Consider the following 22,986-nt stretch of genomic DNA (forward strand, 5'->3'; position numbering starts at 1 on the left):
CTTTTTGATTCAACTTGGTTTTCACTTGAAGAAACTTGGTTTTCACCTGAAGAATCTTCTGTTACTGTTTTCTATCAAGGTGGCTATCTTTTCTCTCACTCGAAAACTCCAAAAAAATTCTGCCAGAGGAGCTTGAAAGATACAAACAAAGAGGCAGTACAGTCAATAGGTTCTCAGTGAGGTGTATGGCCAACCCTGAAGGCAGAATAAAAAAAAATTAAAAATGAGCTAGTGGGGTGGCAGAAAGGTTGTTAGGTTTGGGGGAGTTTTGAAGGGCTCACCATATACTAATAAGGATGTTATAGCAAAATGTGTACCTGGCACGGCAGCGCCCCTAAAGTGCCCCACTGCTCTGTTGGCATGCCTGTGTGGCAAGTCCATTAAAATGTTGGCCCCTCCCATGTCCATGCATCTGGATATTTTGATTTTTGAAAATGGCCCAAAAAAGAATTCTTTCTCTATGTTTCTGGGTCTGCTCTGTAGGGCTCCTAAGGTTAAAATTCTGTGTTTATCCTGACTTAATACATTTCAGATTCATGATGACCTCTTTCCAGACTTCTATTATACTTGCTAGATAGGACTCCATGTTGTAACAGGGAACAGATCCTACCCAGGACATTAAGAGAGCCCAGGGAGCAAAAGTCCTGGCTCAAGTTGGCATTAAAAGGAAATGACCAGACAATATTCAGCCATTGGTGATCAGAATTTTTTTTTTTTTTAAATGCAGACCATTGCCAGCTAAATGAAGCCCAGTTATTCAGTGCTGTCCATGTCTAGGCACCTGCACTGAAAATCCAGGTCTAATTGTAAGAACTCTGGCCACTGAAATTTTATGCAGGTCCTAGCTGATATTCAGCCAGGGCCCATAAGACAATTATACAGGTCCCGGCTGAATATTAGCTGAGACCTGCATAACCATTTTTGGGTCTCTTAAGCCCCTCCATCCCCCTTTTGACCCCTGAAAAATTCCTTCTCCCCCCAGCCCGCACAAAACACAACTCCAGTGGTGGTCCAACGGGGGCAGGAATGAAGCCCACTCACTGCTGCCTCTTGTGAGTGCTACAAGAAAATGGCTGTTGTAACTACTTGTTGAACCAAGTGAGGAAGGTGAGAGGGAGGCACTCTGTCCTGTAGTATTTGTGGGGAGGAATGCCTCCTCTCGCCCATCCCCCCCCCCCAAGAAAAATAAAATAAAACTGCCCATGGAACAATTCACGGAGACTTGCTACAGTTAATTCATTTAAAAAACATCATCATCACTATGTGCAAATTTATGTATCAAAACAGTGAACCGGGCATTTTATTACCAATTCTTAAAGTGACTCCTTTTTATGCCTTTTACATTGCAAAGCACATTAAAATTCTCATTTATTTTTAAGCCTGTACAATTTGCCTTCTCTTGAAAGATTTTACTGTACAGCCTTTGACAGATAATTCCTAGGCCAGAAGGGATACAAGGAGATGTGTGAACATTTCATGATGCCTAGTTTCCTTCTTTGGTACAAGTGTGACTCACTTGTATAATGAAAGATCATCCTCTGCTTTTACCCTTTACTTGTTCATTTTGGGCCCTATTTACTAAGCTGTAATAAAACAATACATACAGTTTGGTAAAGCCTGTGGGTTGCTTTACCCATGTCATTGTGGTTAGATAACCAGCAGCACACAATGGAGTTCTCTCTCCCCACTCCCCCCCCCCCTATCTTTTACAGAGGACCTTTGGATAACCTTGATAAGCCCTAGATCAATGGCTCTGAACATATATTTTAGTATGTGGTGTGAACAGGCTCAGTAGGGAACAGAAACTGTTCAGCTTTGGCTGAGAAAAAGAGTTTGAGTGGCAAGGACTGGTCAAGCAGGACTGGAAGGGATAGAGAGATTATAGAGTAGATTAGCTATAGGGGTAGGATGGGGATGGAGGAGGAAGAGATTAGCAGAGCCATATGCATCTTCTGAAATCTTCTTTGGTCCACACGTCCTCCCTTTGTGTCTACCACCTGCTATGATCTACATTTAAATAAATCCGCTCTAGTTGTGCCCAGGAATCACTATGCTTTCTTTTCTCTTTTTTTTTTTATGTCTAGCATAAGTTGAGTACCCTCAATCATTTTGAAACGCTGGTTTCTATAACAAGATTATCATTCTTTAAAAAGCAACTAAATCTTACCCCCTCCTTTACTAACTCGTAGCGCGGGTTTTAGCACCAGCAGCAGAAGTAACTGCTCCGACGCTCATAGAATTCCTCTGAGCGTCGGAGCAGTTACCGCCACTGCCAGCGCTAAAACCCGCGCTACGCGTTAGTAAAGGAGGGGGTTAGTGTGCCAGGGTCCCTGTATGCCTGGAATAAACTGAGTTTGTCCGCCCCGCCCCTTCCCACCTTTTTGATATAGCCTTCAATCCATAGACCTCCTCCTCACTGCCCACCACCTTAGCCAGCATATAAACCATCCCCCCCTAACTGTATCCACCACCCTGTTATCCTGTTTAGATTGTAAGCTCCTTAGAGCAGGGATTGTCTCCTTCATGACTCTGTACAGTGCTGTGTATGTCTGGAAGTGCTATAGAAATAATTAGTAGTAGTAGAAGTATAGCTAATCTGCTCCACTAACATGTCCCTAAGCACTGCATGAGACTTTCAAATCTCAATATCTAACCTTTACCTAACCTATGAAGGCTTCTAAGAATTGCAGATTTCTGTAAGCCCTATAAAGGAGCTTCGTTCTCAGGGAAAGCTTTCAATACTAGCTCTGATTGTGACTTGTGTGGTTGAAATCGATCCAGAAATATTTATTTATTTTAATTTTTTTAAATAATTTATACCCCCACCTATAGCTAAGAGGTTTATAAAACAAAACAAAAAAGAAATAGTGATAGAGATGAATGTGCAGCATTGGATGGCATTAGCAAACCCAGAGAGAGAATAAAGCTATGAACAACATTCAAAATGCACCAATAACCCCCACCCCCCTTTTACAAAACTATAATGTGGTTTTTAGTACCAGCTGCAGCAGTAACAGCTCCGATGCTCATAGAATTCCTAACCTCCATGTCTGGGGGAGAGCAAGACTCATGCCTGCTTGTTCCCACAGGGTCCTTAGTGCAGAAGAGAAAGCTGTCCCAGGCAGTGCCTGTGAGGGAGGATGTCTGAAGGCTCTTTTAATTTTTTGCCATCCTCCCTAACAGTCATCACCTAGAAAAGCTCTCCCATTCTGCACAGAGGATCCAGCAGCAGTAAGCAGACATGGGCACTCATTTTCCCTCCTCCCAACCCTTAGTATTCTCTACTTTCTCCTCAGGTGAATGGCTGATCATCCATGAAAGATATTGCCTGAGGCAGCTCTCTTTTGCACCAAAGACACTGCAGTAGTAAGCAGGTATGGGCATTGCTCTTCATCAGTCGTGGAGGTCAGTGCAAGGCAAAGAGAGGAAAAGGACTTTTAGATGCTGTGATTTGGATTCCCAAGTCTGCCATCAAAACAGTGTTGTCCAAAGTTGCAACCTTTCAAACAGCTATGCCCATTTTTTATTTTAATTATGCACAAGTACAACTGCTGCCAGTAGTGTCTAGGTTTATGGAAAGTTGTTCATTTTGTGCAGCACTGGACAGGAGGGATTGGGGTGGTCACCCCCTTAATCTCTCAATGTTTTGGACCACTCTGAAAGTGATACCAGCACAGGATATGAAACTTTGATAGCTTCAGAAAATAGACCTGTATTTTTCTAAAAATGACATACATGTGAATGTTCTGAAATAAATAAATAAATAAATATATATATATATATATATATATATATATATAAATGTCCCATTTTCAGAGAAAGCATCCAGAAACTGTGCGTGGGGACAACATGACAGGCGATCACAGAGCCTAGGCTCTCTCCCTGCTTTCCCGCCACCGCCACAGCAACAGGGCCAGGCCAGGCAAGTGCAGCGACTGCACAACAGCGAGGAAGTTCCGGGCCAGCCAATTGCTGCCTGGCTGGCCCAGACCTCCTCTCCAATGTCAGAATTGACGTCTGGGGAAGGCTTCTGGGTCGGACATTGTGCAGTCACTGCACTCGCCTTGCCTAGCCTAGTTGCTGCATCGGCGGCGGGGAAGCAGGGAGAAATTGTCGGCAGCAGCAGTGGCATGGGGGAGACAGGGAGGGAGAAAGAAAGAAAGAAATGGGGGCAGGAAGAGAGAAATTAGGTATTAACAACAATGCCAGTATTACTAGTGCAGGGATAGTCAATTCCGATCCTCGAGAGCCGGAGCCAGGTCAAGTTTTCAGGATATCCACAATGAATATGTATGAGATGGATTTGCATTCACTGCCTCCTTGAGATGCAAATCTATCTCATGCATATTTATTGTGGATATCCTAAAAACCTGACCTGGCTCCGGCTCTCGAGGACTAGAATTGCCTACCACTGCACTAGTGCCTTCATACAAATAGTACCAGTGTTAAACAAGCTTACAAAGATTTAGTAGTGATGATACCAAAAAGAAGATGCCTTCTTGACTGTGTGTTTAGATTTTAATAAGGGGTTCTGTCATTGTGGTTTTAGGGAAAATGCAGTGGGTTCTAATTTTCTTGTCTTATTGTCATTCTCTAGCCTCAGTCATATATTGTTTCCAGAAAGCTTTTGAAACACAAAGATTTTTATTCTTTCAAACAACCAGAGGAAGACGAGTAGAATGCTGACATACTGAATCCAGACAAACTTAATCATCTCCCAGAAATCTAGCTGGTATGAAATAACTCCCACTGGATATCGAATGACAGCATCAATCACAAATGAAAGAGAAAGAAAGGGGGGGGGAGGAGGTGGCAGGGAGAGAGAGAGAGAACGAAAGAAAGAAAGATGCACAGTTAGAAGGAAGTGCAACCAGAGACTCACTAGACAACAAAGGTAGGAAAAATTATTTTATTTCAATTTAGTGATCAAAATGTGTCAGTTTTGAGAATTTATATCTGGTGTCTATATTTTGCACTATATTTGTCTATTTTTCTATAGTTATTACTGAGGTGATATTGCATATTTTAAAGTCATCTGTCTTAACTTTTTTTTAAGTTCAATCATCTTTATTAGTATTTTAAAATATACATCCATAGGCACGAATGACATTATCCCTGACAGTGACAACAAAAAGCATGTGTGTTGACATTCATGCCACAATGTATAACCATAATAATAATGAAGTAACGGGAACAACCAACAAAACCAGAACTAATAGTACTGGTCAGACATGGTAGTGAATGAAACAATACAATTCTACGTATAATGCTGTATATCTTAGCTCAAAGGCTAGCTTGAGGAGTAATAATCAGCATAGTAACATTACAATCATCTTAACTTTGAAAAAAACCCCAAATATAAATGATAATTAACATTTTTTTCTGCATACAGTGTGCTTTGTGGGGGGGGGGTTAATTTTATGGTTACCATTATGAATTAATAAGATATTGTGTGTACATGAAAATTGAATGGAAGAAATTGGGGGCAGGGCTAGGGTGGGCTTAGGGCAGGATTGGAGATGGAACTGAAAATCTGTAGATGTCCCGTTTTGATGGGAAAAAAATGGTCATGTTACTCTTACCCACTCTCCTTTTACCAAGCACTCCCTTCTTTTTCCTCCATTCTCTGACCAGCACCATTATACCCCCCTACTACCCTTTCTTCTTGCCCCATATTATGTGAAAGGATATGGGGTGGCACACCACTATAGCAGTACCCCCTCATTCATGATGGCCTGCACAGCCACAAAGGTCATAAACCCCATAAGCTAGCCTGTAGCAGAGCTGTGCTGACACTGAGAAGGGAAAACCAGGGCTTAGCAGCTGAGCCAGGAGGGAAACCAAACCAAGAACCTCTTACCCTTTTTCAAATTTACCCATCTTTCCCACAACCTCTTTCAGTTGCTACCATGCTATTCATTTGGGACTACACAACAGAATGAGCCCACTTAATACCACACCACTCTCTTCTATAAGATGTAACAAAGGAATGAGTGTTTTATTTTTGTGAAAAGATGGTGTCACTCTCTTATTCTTTCTTCATCATTTCTTTTCCTCCATGTATATTTGTTTCTCCATGGCTTCTCTCTATAGCTTCTTTCATCTGTTTCTTCTAGTCTTACTCCTTCCTCACCTTCATATCTGTTGTCTTCACCATGACCCCCTCAGGCTTCTTTTTCCCCATACAGCTACACTCTACCTCTATCTGTTTACACCTTATGTCCCCCCTCTGTCTGCTCTTCTTCTCTTCCAGATTATGTCTCCTTTTGCTAGCAACTTTTCCCACACAGCCAATGCTCTTTTCCTGTTTCTATTCCTCCCCCACAGTTCCACTATCAGACCCTGTCCCCAGCACTCTGCCTCTCTTCCCTGTCCTCTTTACCCTGCCTCTTCCAGTATTTCAGAGCAGCATTGTCTTTCCTAACCAGTGACCCCTTTCCATTCCCTTCACTCTTTCCTTGCTCCATTTACTCTTCAACCAGTATGTCTTTTTTTTTTTTTTTAACCTTAACTCTGCCCCATTCCTGCCCAGTTCCACCTTGCTCTGCCTGTTTTGTCCTACCCCAGCCCCCCCAAACCTCTTCTCCTCAAGCTTGGAGCCGTGTTTGGAGGGTCTCGAGCATGCCCCATGCTCCAACACAGCCCCAAGCTTGAAGCCTTACAAAACCTGGACAAAGTGCCAGGTTTTGAAAAACCTTCCAGATGGCTGGACAGTTCTCTTAAAAGAGGACATGGCCGGATTTACCTGGACATCTGGTAACCCAACCATAACTGCTATAGTTATTACTTTGGCAACATAGGTCAAATTGTCATGCCAATAAAGTTATCTGAAATTGTCTGTTCCTTTTGTCAATGTCAGTCTGCTGCACTTGCCTTTATCATTTGCAGCTGCTAGGCCACAGCTACTCCCTCCTCCCCTGTATCCTATTGGACAGACTGCAGGGGAGGTGGGAGCAGTAACTAAAATACAAAAGCACTTCCTCACTGTGTTTTGCTCTGCAGCATGGAGTTTGCTTCCTCAGATCCTCAGGGAAAAATATTGGGGGTGGCAGGTGGCAGCACCTATTGTTCACACTGCACAAACCAGCACATGCATGGCCATTCCTACTTCTCTTTTTTAGAACAGGATCTGTGTGCAAAACTTGAGACATCTGACCAGAACATTTCAATTCTAATCTGGACATTCTATCTAAAATGTGCCTCAACATACATTCTGTATTGGATTGAAAACTCAACAGATATATTTTACAATGCTGTATGGGTCTAGTAATTCTATAAAAATGGCAAGCAGTACCAGTAGTTACAGGTTGAACAAATTGTGGTTTTGATTTTTGATCCTCAAAAACCCCTGGTGGTCAAATGGCCTTTTTGGTAAAGTGAGTGATCCCAAGTCACTCCTGCCCAAGCCAATTCCAATCTCAAAATGGCTGCTGTAACCTCCCATGGCAGTCTCATGAGATAGGGTGCAGGGAGGGAGAGGCAGAATTGTTGAGCAGCCTTGGGGGGAGGTAACTTGCAGGGGCCAAAACTGAGTGGAGAATTTCAGCCACATATTCAGTTTCAGCCAAAATTGAAAGCCCTGGGTCAATCACCCTGTATCCTTAGTAATAATATGTAAAGTCCACTCAGTGCCATGCCGTATGCCTGGAACAGATTGCCAGAGTCAATATGTCATGCTCCGTCTCTAGCAGTATTCAGATCTAAGCTAAAAGCTCGTTTTTTTAAGTTGCTTTCAGATCTTTTTTTTTTTTTAATCCTTATTAATTTTCAAAGCTAATACAAAGTGCCATAAATTATACAGACATTAATAACAAAATAAGCACTTAAATTCAATTAATAACAATACAGATCTTAACTCCCACTCACTGTCAGATACTTATACCCATTGTATCATTCCTTCTACCAGAATCTCCCCAACCCTGAGATTTCCTGTCTGTCTAAATTAGATTGTAAGCTCTTCTAAGCAGAATGTTAAATATTCATCGCTGTGTACACCTTTCAGTGCTATGAAATTATAAATAATAATAGTACTGTAGTGCCTATTTACCATTTTAGAAGGGACCACATCAACCAGTTCTAGTTATGTCTTTTAAAATATTTGATCTTAAGGAGACTGGAAGTCAGTTTGAAGCTTTTGTATCATCTTTTCTGGGCAAAATCTAGTTCAAAATAAAAACAAACCTATTAATAGCACAGCACAGATAATGAAACACTGAATAAAATTAATGCATCGTACAGTTTCATTGTCTGGTGCAATAATGACCCCCTGCTGACAGCAATAGTAAATGCAATAGAAATTTAGCTGAACTTTATGAGGGATTCCCGGTCTTCCTCTTTTACTGTTTTCATTTCTGTTGAGAACCTCTCAGAGCTAGACACATAGGCAGTGCTGAAGGATTAAGTAGTTAGAGTATTAAGTGTGTTTAAAGAGCTGGGTCACAGAATGAGAGAGGGAGGGAGAGCACAAGAGCTCTAAAGGCTGCTTGAAACTAGACAAATATTTTCCTTCCTCGCAGCTATAAGCTAGCTATAAGGGACCGATCTTCCCAAGACACATTGGCTTTCTATGTGCATTTTCATCTGCCATGGGTGAGTACAGAACAAGCTACCCGTAAATCTAAAACAAGATAGTATTTAGTGAATGCTGTGTTCTTTCTAGCAAGTAATATAGGAGGGCTGAAAGGGATGCATTCAAATGTAAAAATATTGATCTGGGGCCATTTTAATTAAGGCAAATTGAATTTCCTATACAAGGAAAATAGGAATGACTTGAGATATGTTATGTGCATGTGCGTGTTTGTGCCATATATAGCCACACAGAGGTCAGGCAACCTAAAACGATGAATATTAAGGAATACTTTGAATACAGTTTATCCTTTTATCTCACTTTTGTGTGCTGTGTCTCAGATCGTGTGCTTCAGGGCATATCAAATGTAAACAGTGAATACAGTAAATAGACAGATAGATAGATGTGTCTGTTATTTGTTACTCAGTAATTTCTTCATATATGTTTCAGTGAACTTTTTTCTGCCTAAGAAGCAGTTGAGTGCTTGAAATGTGGTACAGAATTATTAGTGTTTATTGATGACTATTAGAATTTCCTGCACGTGTTCCCATTCTGTTATGCATTGCATTGTTTATTTGCTCAGACTGACGCACAGTTAATGCATAATCACCTCAGCATCCATCAAAGTCCATAATTGTTTTCCAAATGGTTCTGATATTTGGATTCATCTATTTCTTACTCAGATTTGCAAGTGTTTGTTGAGCTATACAGTGACAAAACATAGAATTAGCAAGTTGTTAGATGGCAGAATAAATAAGATGCCATTGCTTACCCTTTAAAGGTCATTGGTGCTGTGCACTTACTTTGTCTGACTAAATAATGATGCCCCTGCAGGGGGCAAGAGAAAATCCTATAAGCATTAAGTTTAAGTTTATAGAGAATTTTCAGTCTCTCCTGTGCTATAATTACTTCACTGCTATTTCTATTAATAGTATCTCCAGTTGTCTTTCCACCTTGCACATCCTTTTTGATGTGTATGTTGTAGTCATCCTTCAAATACTAGCACTGATAATCTTAAGATATAATAAATGATATCCTTTGTTTAGAAGCACTATTTATCTCAGTAGTGTGTACTACAGGGTCATCAGAAAACTTGGTGTCAACAGACAGACTTCCTGCTGAGTGTTTACCTAGAGACGGGACACAAGAACAAAAATTTGTTCCCATTCTCTCCCCACAACAAAATATTTTTCCCCGTTCCCACTCTGTCTCCACAGTGAAGCACATTTTTTATCCCAGGCCCCTCACCGTTCCCACATTTTTCATCCTTGTCCCTTCACCATCCATGCAGTCTTAGTTTTCTTCCAAACATCTCCCCACTAATAGCAGAAAGAAAGATTTTATGCTACTCTAGTCTAGCTTAGTATACTACCAATCTCCTCGGTAATTAGAATGCACCTGTTAAATGGCTTTCTAAGAAAAAAAAAAAAGGTCAATGCACAGTCAATACTAGCAGAAAACCATGTCTTTTTCATATACACACACACAACACAAATATACCCTTGCCCAGTATGGAATAAGTAATCACAAGCTAAAAATAGAAATTTGTAGACAAAAGTTGAACTGCCAAGAAGCTAGACTCTGCATACACTGCAACACCACAGAAACAGAGACACATTTCCCCTAATACGAGGTCTGTTCAAAAAGTTCCAGGACAGTTTGAATTGTGTTCCAACCAGAAGTTCTTTTGAGATTTACTAGATGGTGTTGAGTATCTTGAATCCTCACAAATAACTTCCTTTTTTCCATTTGTTGACATCTGTTTTTGTCTCCAAGCTACAGCAGTTTTTGTGAAAGTATGTTTTCATGATCGGCTATTTTTCATCATGCGTGACCTCAATGAGCAGCGCTACAGCGTGAAGTTCTGTTTTAACTTGGTTAAGACCACTACAGAAACTTATGAAATGCTGAAAGTGGCTTATGGGGAATATGTCATGAATTGTGGAAGGTGTTTAAATGGTATTAACTCTTCAAAAGTGGCCATGAATCAGTGGAAGATGATTTGTGAACTAGAAGACCATCAATGTCAACCCATGATGATCATGTTGATCAAGTGGGAGGTTTTGTGCATGCTAATCAGTGATTAACTTAGAGAATTGGCAGAGGAATGCAATATCTCCATTGGTTCATGCCACAACATTCTAACAGAGAAGTTGAGGATGTCTCACGTTGCGACAAAGTTTGTTCCGCGATTGATGACTGATGACCAAAAGAACAACCATAAAAAATGCAATGACATTTCTTTCCCAGTCACCTTACTCTCCTGATTTGGCCACTGCTGACTTCTTCTTGTTTCCTAAACTTAAATCCACACTAAAAGGAAAGCGATTTGACACCATTGAAAACATAAAGCAAAATTTGACGCAGCAACTTTTGACGATTCTTGAAGATGCATTTAAGGACTATTTTCAGAAGTGGAAATGATGTTGGGAAAAGTGTATATGTAGGAAAGGGAAGTACTTTGAAGGGGACCCAAAGGAATAAGTTGTAAGATTGTTTAATAAATGTGTATAAAATCAGTCCTGGAATGTTTTGAACAGACCTTATACTGTGCAACATATAAATATAACGATAGGTGCAAAATATAACTATAACAATAGATGTAAATTTGAAAAAAACTGACAAATCACCACTTTATAATTAACAGATAAAAATAAAATAATACCATAATAATATGATAATACCATTTTATTGGACTAATACATTTATCAACTAGCTTTCAGAGACTAAAACCTCCTTCCTAGGTCAGTACAGTATTCTGCTGTTACAGTATCCTGTCCTGACCTGAGGAAGAGGGTAGGGTCTCCAAATGTTACTCAAAAATGTATTAAAATCAGTCCAATAAAAAGATCACCTTATTTCCATTTTCTGTTTATAAACATTTATCCATTTATCCACTCAATTTTCTAGGGAGATATAAATAAATTCTGTGATGATATATATCAATTTCCCACTATTTTCACAGCTCTAATAAATATAATTGTTAAATAAAAGTAAAGTGCTCAGACCCATCAACCAAACCATTTAATGATGTCACTAAACTATGGCTGCCTTTGGCACCATCACTGCCTTAACTGTCCCACTTTTACCACAATGATATTCAAGGTAGACTAAAACAAGATAAGAACAGTTGGAACAAACTTATCTTAGAAGTTGATTGGGAGGCTTGTTAATTACTCTATTGGTAGCCATAGACTGAAATTCATGTATGTGCTGGTGCTCATAAGTGAATGCAGCTGAAAGCCATTTGAGGCAATGGGGGGGATTAAGTGACTTGCTCAGGGTCACAAGGAGTAGCATGGGCTTGAACCCACAACCCCAGGATGCTGAGGCTGTAGCTTTAACTACTGTGCCACACTCTCCCCTGTGGTATTTACTGTGGTAACCGTGGTATTGCCATGGTAACCATTCTCATGTCACTCTCTACTATCAACCAATCACTGTGCCTTTTTGGGGATTTTGAAGCCCTGTGATTCTTATGAACAAAAAGTCATTTATGTGCTAGAACTAAATAGGATGGGATTAAATAACCAGGACAGGAGGAAATTCTATAATTGGATGCTTCAGTTTGGGTGTCCTGAGGGTGCACAGTAGGAGCCTGTTCTAAAAAGCAGTGATTTTTAACTGCTGTGTCACAGCACATTAATATACTGCGAATGGTTTGCAGGTATGCTACAGAAGTTTAGGGAAAGGCAAAACCCAGGCACAGTCTTAAATAGGGGCAGCCGCACAGAGCCTTGCACTACCAGAGGTCCCTGTGGTCTGGCATATTCAGGGCTTAATTTGTGCTGGAATTTTTCTGACTCTGGAAGTGACAATACCACTATAGTGTTCTCCCCCACTTTGCTTCCTTACCTCCCCCTCACCCCCCCCCCCCCCCGGAACTGGCTTCTATCCTTCCTTCTCTCCCCTAGCCAGTGATCTGACATCACCTCTTGCCTATTCCCTCCAAATACCTTTTAAACATTGTTTTCTCCTTCCAAAGGTCTCCGGCAATGAACAGCCATAAACACTCACTGCTTACCCAGAGCTCACAGCCCCCCCCCCCCCCCCAGTCTTTTCCTTAAAAGAAATTGAGTATCTTGGATCTATGCTGCAAGCTGAAATAAACTGAATCACACTGAGTGAGATACTGATAGCCACAAAAACAGGATACAGATGATTATATCTGGTGATTTCACAGCAATGGTCAGAGCTAGAGGTATGCTAGGATGTATAGGGGAAAGCAAGACTCAGTAGAAAAACAGCAATTATAGCACTATACAGATCTCTAGTGAGACTTCACTTGAGTACTACCTGCAGAAGGATATAAATAGAACTGGGGCAGTCCAGATTAGGGCTGGTAAAAGGTGCAAAGTCTGTTATCATAAGGCCCATGAGATATTACTTAGAAATCTAATCATATATATCTCAGATGTGAGGCAAGACAGGGAAGATATGATGATATTCAGATACCTGAAACATTAATAATGAGAAGCTCACTCTTCCTTATAATCCCTCATAAATACTGTGCTCTAGCCAACAAACTTTCCTCTCGCAAACCTGTTTTTTCAGTTACAGCCCCTACATTATGGAAAGCTCTGCCTTCCTATCTTCATCACGAAACTTCAGTAGCCAGATTTATATCTAGCTTTAAAGCTTTTTTAATTAAGGATGCCTACAAAAATAAGAATATGAGACTGTCTTCACTGAAGCACATTTTCTTTTGACCAAAATATAGATGAGATTTTTTTTTTTTTTTAATTTATTATACTTTGAATACTTACAATATCCAAAAAAATAAAGGAAAAAAAAAAGGAAATCTCATAAACAATACATAATCAATCATACATACACAAATCCTTTTCAAGCCCACATTAATGGAGAGACATGATACTATTTCATCAACAAATTCAGGAAAAGATAAAAGAAATAATTCTCAAATCACCTTAGAGAACCTTAAATCATTTCTTACTAATAGGGAATCTAATTTACTCCTCTTATTTTCCTCAGGAATGAAACTTATATGAAAATGAAAATTTAAACTCCTTTCTGTTCTCTAGCAACTGAAAACTGTTGTAATTGTATGGGACTGTATGGGGTCCCAAAAAACATATTCAATATCTTGTATCTTGACTAAACATTTACATGGGAATTTCAAATAAAAGGATGCCTCTAGAGCCAAAACTCTAACTTTTAATTTCAAAAACTCTAAATTGCGTAGCTCTAGAGACATCCGGAAAAATCCTAACCAAATCCCCACAAAATTGAGATTATTTTAACTAAAATTTAGACAAGGATTGGATTATTTTAAATCTACTGTATCCCCATTTTCCTTTTGTTATTTACCTTTGTTTTCTTTTCTATCAATATAGAGGGACATAATCGAACATGTGCCTAAGTCTGAGGTTGGATGTTTTGTGCAAGATGTCCACAAACCCAGTAGGAAAAATGGCCATTTTCAAAGCTGCCAAACGCCTATCTTTTATTTTTTTAAATGAACTAGGTATAAGTTTTGGTCCTTAGGACGTCTACCTTTTTTGCCCATCTTCAAAAATAAAAACGTCCACACAAAAAACGTACAAAAGCATGTTTAGTAGACGTACCCACCAACTACCTTGTTTGATAGCGGCAGAAGGAATCCCCATCAGCTGAGCCGGTTTTGGGGATTCCTGGTGGCTCAGCTGATGGGGATTCCCCCTACCAGAATCAGCTGAGCCACAGAGCCCTAGACCCCTCCTCCTGACATCCCCGTACCTCCCCTTGACATCTCCCTAACATCCCCTTGCATCGCCGACATCTCCCCAACATCTCCCACATTCCCCACACATCTCTGATATCCCCCTGATATCCTGGACCACCCCCCTCCACATTCCCCCAACATTCTTGGGCCCCCCTCCCAAAAATCTCATCAATGTATTTTAGACATTCAGAACCAAAAAAGCAAAGCCATTCTGAATTCATAATTACTTTGAGTATAAAGCCTATAGTACAGTATACCATGTAAAAGTACAGAAGATACTTCAAAAACATTTCAAACATCCACATTTAAAAATTAGAAAATAACCACTACCTTACCTCCATCAAACAGAGTGGCAGCAACTCAGAAGGACAGACAAACTTCCCAAGCAGCTGGCAGCCATGCTGTCTCAGCTTCTTTCTGCTGCTCTCGCTCTGCTGATTTGATTGGCAGGCTGACCAAAACAAAACAAAAACAAAAACAAACTCAAAGATAAGAGCAGAAACAGATTCAAATGCAGTAAAATTAAACGGTGGTGAAAGTAAGCCAGTGGTTACTTTCCTGATTCAGGCTCGATGTCAAAATATGTAGGACTAATGATGGCATTAAGGCCCTAATTCTATAAATGGTGTCTAGTAAAACGGCACCTATTGCAAGTCATCCAAAGTTATGTGCCAATATGTTAGGCCAGGTTTTTTTGGACTTAAGTTGGGTGCCTACTGGCACCTAACTCAATCCATGCCAAAACTCCATCCCTACCACACTTGTTTATGGGTAGATGCTGGTAGGCGCCTTGATGTAGATGCCTACAGGATACCTACCAAGTTAGACGCCTACTTGTAAATTAATTGTAAAAAATCTTGGCAGGCGGCTGGGGCGGGGCTAGGCTGAGGTTGGGACGGGACTAGGGTGTAACGGGCCAGAGATGGGTGGAACTGGGTGGGCCTGGGGCGGGTCTAGGGGTTCAGATTTTACTATAGTAAAATCTGGCAACCCTATACTAATGGTTACATTAGTACACAACCTGCCAAAATAAAAATGTCCTACAAATTACCACATTAAGGAGAAAGGGATTTGTGTGCCAACTTTTTTGTAGTTTTACAACCACACTCAAAGCAGTTTACATATAGGTATGTCAAACATTTTCCCTATCTGTCCCTCTGGGCTCACAGTCTATCTAATGTACCTGGAACAGTGGAGAATTAAGTGACTTGCCAAGGGTCACAAGGAGCAGAGCAGGGTTTGAACCCACAACCTCAGGGTGCTGAGGCTGTAGTTCTAACCATTATGGCACACTCTTCTTTTACTACGGCAACTAATGGATTTAAGGCCAGATTCTATATATGAGGCCAAAGTTGCGTGAGTAAATCTGTGCGCATTACCTATTTCTTCATGCAAATTAGGCCCCATTTTATCACGCTGCATTAGAGGTTTTTTTAATCACCGCTGGCTGAGGTAAAAACTCTGACACTCATAGAATTTATATGAGCGTCAGAGCTTTTACCACAACGGTCGTCGAAAAAAACCTTAACGTAGCTTGATGAAAGGGTGCTTTAATTAACAAACCAATCAGTGCTGATATTGCCAACTAACAAGCACTTATTGACATTAATTCGCATGAATTAGAATTTATGTGCACAACTTTCTAAGCATATTCTATGAAGTGGTGCACATAAATTCTAGTGTGCGGTTTGTAGTTAGAAACACAGAAACATGAAGGCAAATAAAGGTCAAATGGCTATCCACAGCATCCACGATCGCCTCCTCTCCCTAAGAAATTCTATATACCTTTCCCATACTTTCTTAAATTCAGGCACAGTCTTTGTCTCCACCACTGAGAGACAGTTTTGAACCAGACAATGGAAGATTCCAAGGCGATGTACAAAATTTAAAAATTATAATAAGAGCACAAAATAATCACAAAACATAATATGAAATTATAACCATTAGAGGAAAACAAACTCATGGAAATTACTGATTAGCACTCTATGATGTAAATAGAATAATAGATTTTAAGTGAAGAGTCACGATGCTTTTTCAAATATATTTTTATTGTCCATCTTCCTTCATTCTCATTTGCTTGACAGGAAATATGTGTAAAGCAGCTGGCACAATAGTGTCGGATATATTGTTTGGAAAACCTCCCAGTCTCAATTTACATCTTTACAGCTGTGCAGAAAGAAGTCAATAGGTGCTTCTTAGCTACATTTTGTTTTAAATTAAATGTATCGTATATACTCAAATATAAACCAAGATTTTGGAGCCAATAAAATGGTCCAAAAACGGGGTTATCAGTTGACCCGCCCCCTTCCCGAACCTCTGATGGGTCTGCCATGAGATCTGGTCATCCAGCAGTGGCTGGGACATGAGGGTTCCTTTCTGCCTCCTGTCCCAGCCGATTCTAAGAATTTTTACCTCCCTTCTGCCTCCCCTGCTTACCTTTTGTATCCCTGGTGGTCCAGCAGTGAACTGCAGCAGAAACAATCTTCCTTTGCTCCTGCCCGTACAGAACCACTAGCTGATTGGCTGCCACTAGGTCTGCCGTGAAACCTGGTGGTCTAGTGGTGGCTGGGTCAGGCAGGATCCCTCCCGCCTCCTGTCCCAGTCGATTCTAAGAATGTTTTATTCCATCTCACCTAACCCACACATCTTTAGTATCCCTGGTGATCCAGCGGTGAATCTCGGCAAGAGCAACCTTCCTTTGCTCCTGCCCATGCAGAGCTGCTAGCTGATTGGCTGCTGTGTTTTCTTGCAGGACCGCAAGAACTCACAGCAGCCAATCAGGTAGCAGCTCTGCATGGGCAGGAGCAAAAGAAGGTTTGTAGCGCCAGCCAGTGCACTGAATGCTCTGTGTTGCTCTGATGGTCATAGAGTTCCTACACAGTTAACATGTGGGCACTTACCACCACCTAAATAGGAGGCGTTAAGGACCCGATTCTATATATGCCATCTAAAATATCATCACCGACCTAGTGCGGCGCTTTATGCGATTCTATAAAAGTTAGACACATTATAGAATCACACTTAGAAGAGAAGAGCGATTAAAATGGTTAAGGGGCTGGAGAAGTTGCCGTACAGCGAGAGATTAGAGAAACTGGGCCTCTTCTCCCTTGAACAGAGGGGACATGATTGAAAACATTCAAGATACTGAAGGGAATAGACTTAGTAGATAAAGACAGGTTGTTCACCCTCTCCAAGGTAGAGAGAACGAGAGGGCACTCTCTAAAGTTAAAAGGGGATAGATTCCGTACAAACGTAAGGAAGTTCTTCTTCACCCAGAAAGTGGTGGAAAACTGGAATGCTCTTCTGGAGTCTGTTGTAGGGGACAACACTCTTCACGGATTCAAGACAAAGTTAGACAAGTTCCTGCTGAACCGGAACATACGCAGGTGAGGCTGGACTCATTTAGAGCCCTGGTCTTTGACCTAAGGGCTGCCGCGTGAGCGGACTGCTGAGCACGATGGACCACTGGTCTGACCCAGCAACGGCAATTCTTATGTTCTTATGGACAAATACTTAGGATCATATCCTCAGATTTGTTGCAGACGTGCTTAAGGAGATAGCGGTTAAGACTTGGTATGTAGCCCCTTTTTTTTAAGAAAGTCTCCCATTGCTTTTCTGAGAAGGTTATTTTCTTACTAGCCTTGGTTTTGTTGGATAGAAGGATTAATTGAGGTGGTGCAATGAAGTATCTCAAACAAAATTGACTACAATATCAATAAGCTTCTAATGAGAAAGCCTAAATCATGTTAGTATCCATGTAGTATCGCTACATATATGGGTAGAAAAGTACCTATACATTTTGCCATCATCTGGCTTAATGGAAATTGTCCCCAAGCAGATGTTTTCTCTTCATACAGAAAACGTAAGGATTGAGTTAGCAGTCTATACATCATTTTTCAAGCATTACTGCAATTGCATTTTCCCTGAAATCAAGGATATGGAATGGCTAATAGCATCAGTAGACTGATAAGAGATTTATTTTCATTCTAATTAGGTACATTGAATGCTGCAATTTGTTTTCAGGTTATCCATGAAAATAAAATGAAAATGAATGGAAATAAAGAAATGCGGCAAGTGAAAAGACCTATGACTGATGCATGTGAATGTTTTGAAAACTGCTTATTCATTTCAGTAACAATTCACTGAATCAATAATGTGAGAACTGACAACGTAACCTCTACACTTTATAATAGAAAACTGTTTGCACACCAGTCTCATGACCTACAACGATTTGCTGCTATTCCAGCCCCACATATTTTCTATAGAGCAGGTATTCATTGAAAGCAATCTTCAGAACAGATTTTATGTGTGATGGGGTGAGTTGGAAGAAAGGCTTTATTTTCAAAGCCCCTTGTAAGGATTGCTGCTTTACTTTCAAAACAATAAAAGAAAAATAATGAAAATAAGAATGCTAGGCTATACTCCCATTACTGAATATTTTTAAACTATTTATTTATGTTTCATAATTATGCAATCATCAGAATAAATTTGAATAAGGAAAATAGATAATGCTAACAATCGCTGGCTTTTACTAAGCTGCAATAGAGGTTTCTTCCAAGGGCCAGTGAGATAAATACTCTGATGCTCATAGAATTCCTATGAGCACTGGAGCATTTACCTCGCCAGCCCGTGGTAGAAACTTCACCGCGGCTTTGTAAAAGGAGCCTAATAAAAATAAAAAGACAAGAGAAATACAACAGTTAATCAACCACAGCCAAAAAATTACTCCCCCCTACCCCCATTTTACAAAACCACGCAAGAAGCTTTTAGCGCCGGTCGACATGCAAATGCTCTGCGCTGTTCCTGCTTTGTAAAAGGGGGCCATAATTCTCTTCTACCTTATTATCCTTTGTTTATGAGTGCCTCCCAATGGCAAGCACACCTGTTTTTTCAAGAAGCTAGCTGAAAAAGTCAGAAGATGAGCATTCGAGAAAGCAAGAGATCTCAGAAAGGGTTGAATGTCTGATAAAACTGAATGAACCATGGAAGATGGTGAAGGGAGCCAAGGTGCAAGCTGAAGAAAAGAAAGCCAAAGAGGTAAAGTGATGCGATAAGACTTGTTCAGGCATTCCAGTGAAAAGATGAATATCAGAAGTGGGAGTGGTGGGGGAGAAAAGGAGATCTACAGGGAAGGGTGGCAATGGATAAAGAATTGTTAAATACTTTTGCTCAGAATCTGTTTAACAACTTGTTGGAAGGGAATTGAAGGAGGACAGATTTGGATTGTTAATTTAATTGTTTACCATTTCCATCTTCAATCTCAAGGTGAATTACAGTCAGATATAGTAGGTACTCCCATACCTTTTTTTTTGTAATTCTTTATTGAAATGTTGCATAGATCCAAACGAAATACACAAAACTAAACAATGCAGCATGAGAACATCAACAGCCACAGAAACTCCATAAACCAAAAGCAACACCCCCCCCCCCAACTCTAGAACCCCCCATAAACCTGGCCACTGTTGAAAATAGGATAGTTGACCTGATGGATCTTCAATCTGACCCAATATAGCTATACTTACATTAGTATGTTCTTATTGTGTCCTCGTGCTTCTACTTTCCTTTCATCTTTCTTTGTTTATTTTCTGTCAACTTCTTTAGGCAGAATTCTGTCTGAGTATGGTAACCTGATTGAATTTATTAGTCCTATTGCTACCTCTGGCCTGGGATGCATATGGATCCAGGCACAGTGGCAACCTGCATGTGAAGAATAGCTAGGGCACCCATGGACTACCTATTCACATGCAAGGTCATTAGATGCATGCTCACACCACATACCTGGGACACTGATCTCTTAAAAGGGTACATACAGTCCAGCTATAACCTTGCTCCACATTTGCTTGAGAAAAAGGGAGCTGCTAATGTAGTGTTACTCAGCCATCAATTTGATTGATGACACGTATGCAGCGTGGTATCTTCCCGCTCCGCAAGTTACTGACATCACGTAATTTGAGATCTGAAACTATCTTACAAATGGCAACAGTTCCAATCTTTCACACACCAACATCCATGAAGTTGGTATAGTTGAGTGACTGTCTGTGGTAGTCACCGATCAAGCACATGACCTTAAATTGACCACCTGGAAGGAATCCATGTATCCCTCTGTGAGGGCTATGAGGGAGCTATAGAAAGACCTTCTCACCATATATATTGGAGCAGGTAATAGATAGCAAGATGGCAGATGACTTTGATGTATGATCAGTGCTATACCATCAGTTCCATTGTGCAAATGTAGGCATTTCCTAACTTTAAGTTTTCCATGTAGTGGTCATGTATCCAAAGGAGTTACTGCACTATCAAGGTATTCTGGGGCTGATTCTACAAATGAGTGTCCCAATTGTAGGCAGCAGTAGGTGTCCTGCTGCCATCTGGCAGCCAATCGGGATGCACGTTTTTTGAAAAAAGCTCCCTGAAGCAGGACATCTATGCTGTACACATTTGTCATGGGTCTAGAGAAACTTATAGGAACCCTAAGCTTGCCCAAGGCTGGGTGTGGGCATGGTTTTGCCTGGAAGTGGCCTTGGGTGAGTTTAAATGGCCCTAGGCGTCTCCCTAGAGCTACGACTGATACCTGAAATGTAGGCCAGCTGAACTGATTGGAGCAAGGGAATTCATGATCTGCTGAGCCGGCAGCACTGCCCAAAGCCACAACTTCGGAGAGTCTTGCTGGTTGAGCTGATCAGGAAGGGGGGGGGGGAAATATTCCTGTGCAATCAGCTAATCCAGCTGCAGCAGAGGACCTCACCCAACAGCACCCCCGAAATTGGCAGGAGGGATGCTTACTGCCTTTTGCCATGCCCCCAAACCCCTATTATCTTCCCCATTGAAGATTGGCAGGAGGCATACCCTCTTCTCTCCTGCAAAATACAGTGGTGGGGGTGGGTGGCAGGAGGCAAGTACCTGGCAAAAACCAAATAGTAGCAGCATTCCTTGCTACCGATCCAGGGCAAGCAGTGGCTTCCCCAATGTCTTTCTCAACAGCAGACTATGGACTTTTCCTCTAGGAACTTGTCCAACCCTTTTTTAAAACTAGCTACATTAACTGCTCTTACCACATCCTCTGGCAAAGCGTTCCAGAGCTTAACTATTCTCTGAGTGAAAAAATATTTCCTCCTATTGGTTTTAAAAGTATTACTCTGTAACTTCATCGAGTGTCCCCTAGTCTTTGTAAATCTTGATGCAGTAAAAATCAATCCACTTGTACCTGTTCTACACCACTCAGGATTTTGTAGACTTCAATCATATCTCACCTCAGCCGACTCTTTTCCAAACTGAAGAGCCCTAACCTCTTTAATCTTTCCTCATATGAGAGGAGTTTCATCCCCTTTATCATCTTGGTCGCTCTTCTTTGAACCTTTTCTAGTGCCGTTATATCTTTTTTGAGATAAGAAGACCATAAAATAACATAAAAGATCTGATCTGTTGTATGATTCAAAACTGATTTTAGAGCAGTGCTTAAAATTATACAGACAAATGAAAAGGTTTACTATTTTTTAAAATTATTGATTAACCAAATATTTTTATATGATACTGAAGTATATATGAGTATTTATAGCCATTCATTTACAGCTCATAACAATTTTTAAGTAACCACTGAGTAAACCTCCCTGTGAATTAAAGAAACTTTCAATAACCTCTTCATGTTGTTCTTTATTCTATAATGTTGAGTAATCATTAAGGGAATCTTTACTAAAGATTAGCGCACGTTATCAGTGCCCATAGGAATAAAATGGATCCTAAGCCAGTTAACCTGAGTTAATCACCAGTAAATGACCCCCTGAATAAACTTAAATGAAACCTGTCATTAAAAAAACCAATGGAGAATTAGCTATTGCAGAATTGGAATTAAATTAGTTTTAAGTAACAAAACATCTATGGAACATTATCTGAAGGCTGTACTTTAAAGAGTCTCAATGAAATTTCCTGACAAAGCAAATCATATGAAAGTCACTATGATACCTTACATTCATTGTATCTCTATTTTGAGAATAAATGTGTTGGTAGCATTATGATGTACATGAATGCTTCACTGCTGTTATTTTGACTCTGGTCATTTCTTACATGATAGGAGTTGCTCAGATCTACATCTCACAAATCATTCAAATAGTGCTGAAATGAGTAGCTAGTCAATATCTGTCACGCCTTATTGTTCAATTACTGTACCTAAACTGAATCTAGAAAGAGGAGAATCAGTGTCATCCATTCAGAAAGCAAAGTTTGAAATGAGTAGAAATGTTTTTGGTTTTCTATTACCGTTGAGAGAAGATGATGGGAACAAAAATTAGGGTAATTCAAGGTGGAAAGTTTTGACAGGCATTTATTCCTGCTCTGCTGTTTATTTCATCTGATGTACCATTTGGTATGATTGCATAACACAGTGTACTTTAAGCGGATGGAATATTTTCAAGGACTCTGAGTCATTGTGCATATGGTGCTAGTTTACTGACAGATCTCTAGAGACACAACAAAGCACCTGGAGTTTTAATTGCCACAATGTGCATGGAAAGGACAATTTTCAAAGCCATGGGTAAAATGACTAGGCTGAAAATTAGCCTGCAATGCACAGCTAAATGTGTTTGCTGGCTGTCACAGCATGCGCACTTTTATCCAGGTTAAAAAGTGCTCACAGCATTGCAGGGGCTTGTTTAGGTCAAAGGAACATGGCAGCACAAATACAGTTCACCGCCTTATGTATACA

At 40.5% G+C, this 22,986-nt stretch overlaps 1 protein-coding gene across 1 annotated transcript in view; it reads left to right on the forward strand.

Annotated features, from left to right (window-relative positions):
* The first annotated feature begins 8,445 nt into the window (after nucleotides 1-8,445).
* The window catches only part of LOC117360128 (rap1 GTPase-GDP dissociation stimulator 1-like), a 124,947-nt gene continuing 110,406 nt past the window's right edge, over nucleotides 8,446-22,986 (forward strand). The window contains exon 1 of the mRNA XM_033943833.1: nucleotides 8,446-8,589. Coding sequence (XP_033799724.1) covers nucleotides 8,586-8,589 — 4 coding nt within the window. The 5' untranslated portion in view covers nucleotides 8,446-8,585. The remainder of the gene's footprint in view (nucleotides 8,590-22,986) is intronic.

Source organism: Geotrypetes seraphini, chromosome 4, assembly GCF_902459505.1.
Source record: "Geotrypetes seraphini chromosome 4, aGeoSer1.1, whole genome shotgun sequence".
Taxonomy (NCBI): Eukaryota; Metazoa; Chordata; class Amphibia; order Gymnophiona; family Dermophiidae; genus Geotrypetes; species Geotrypetes seraphini.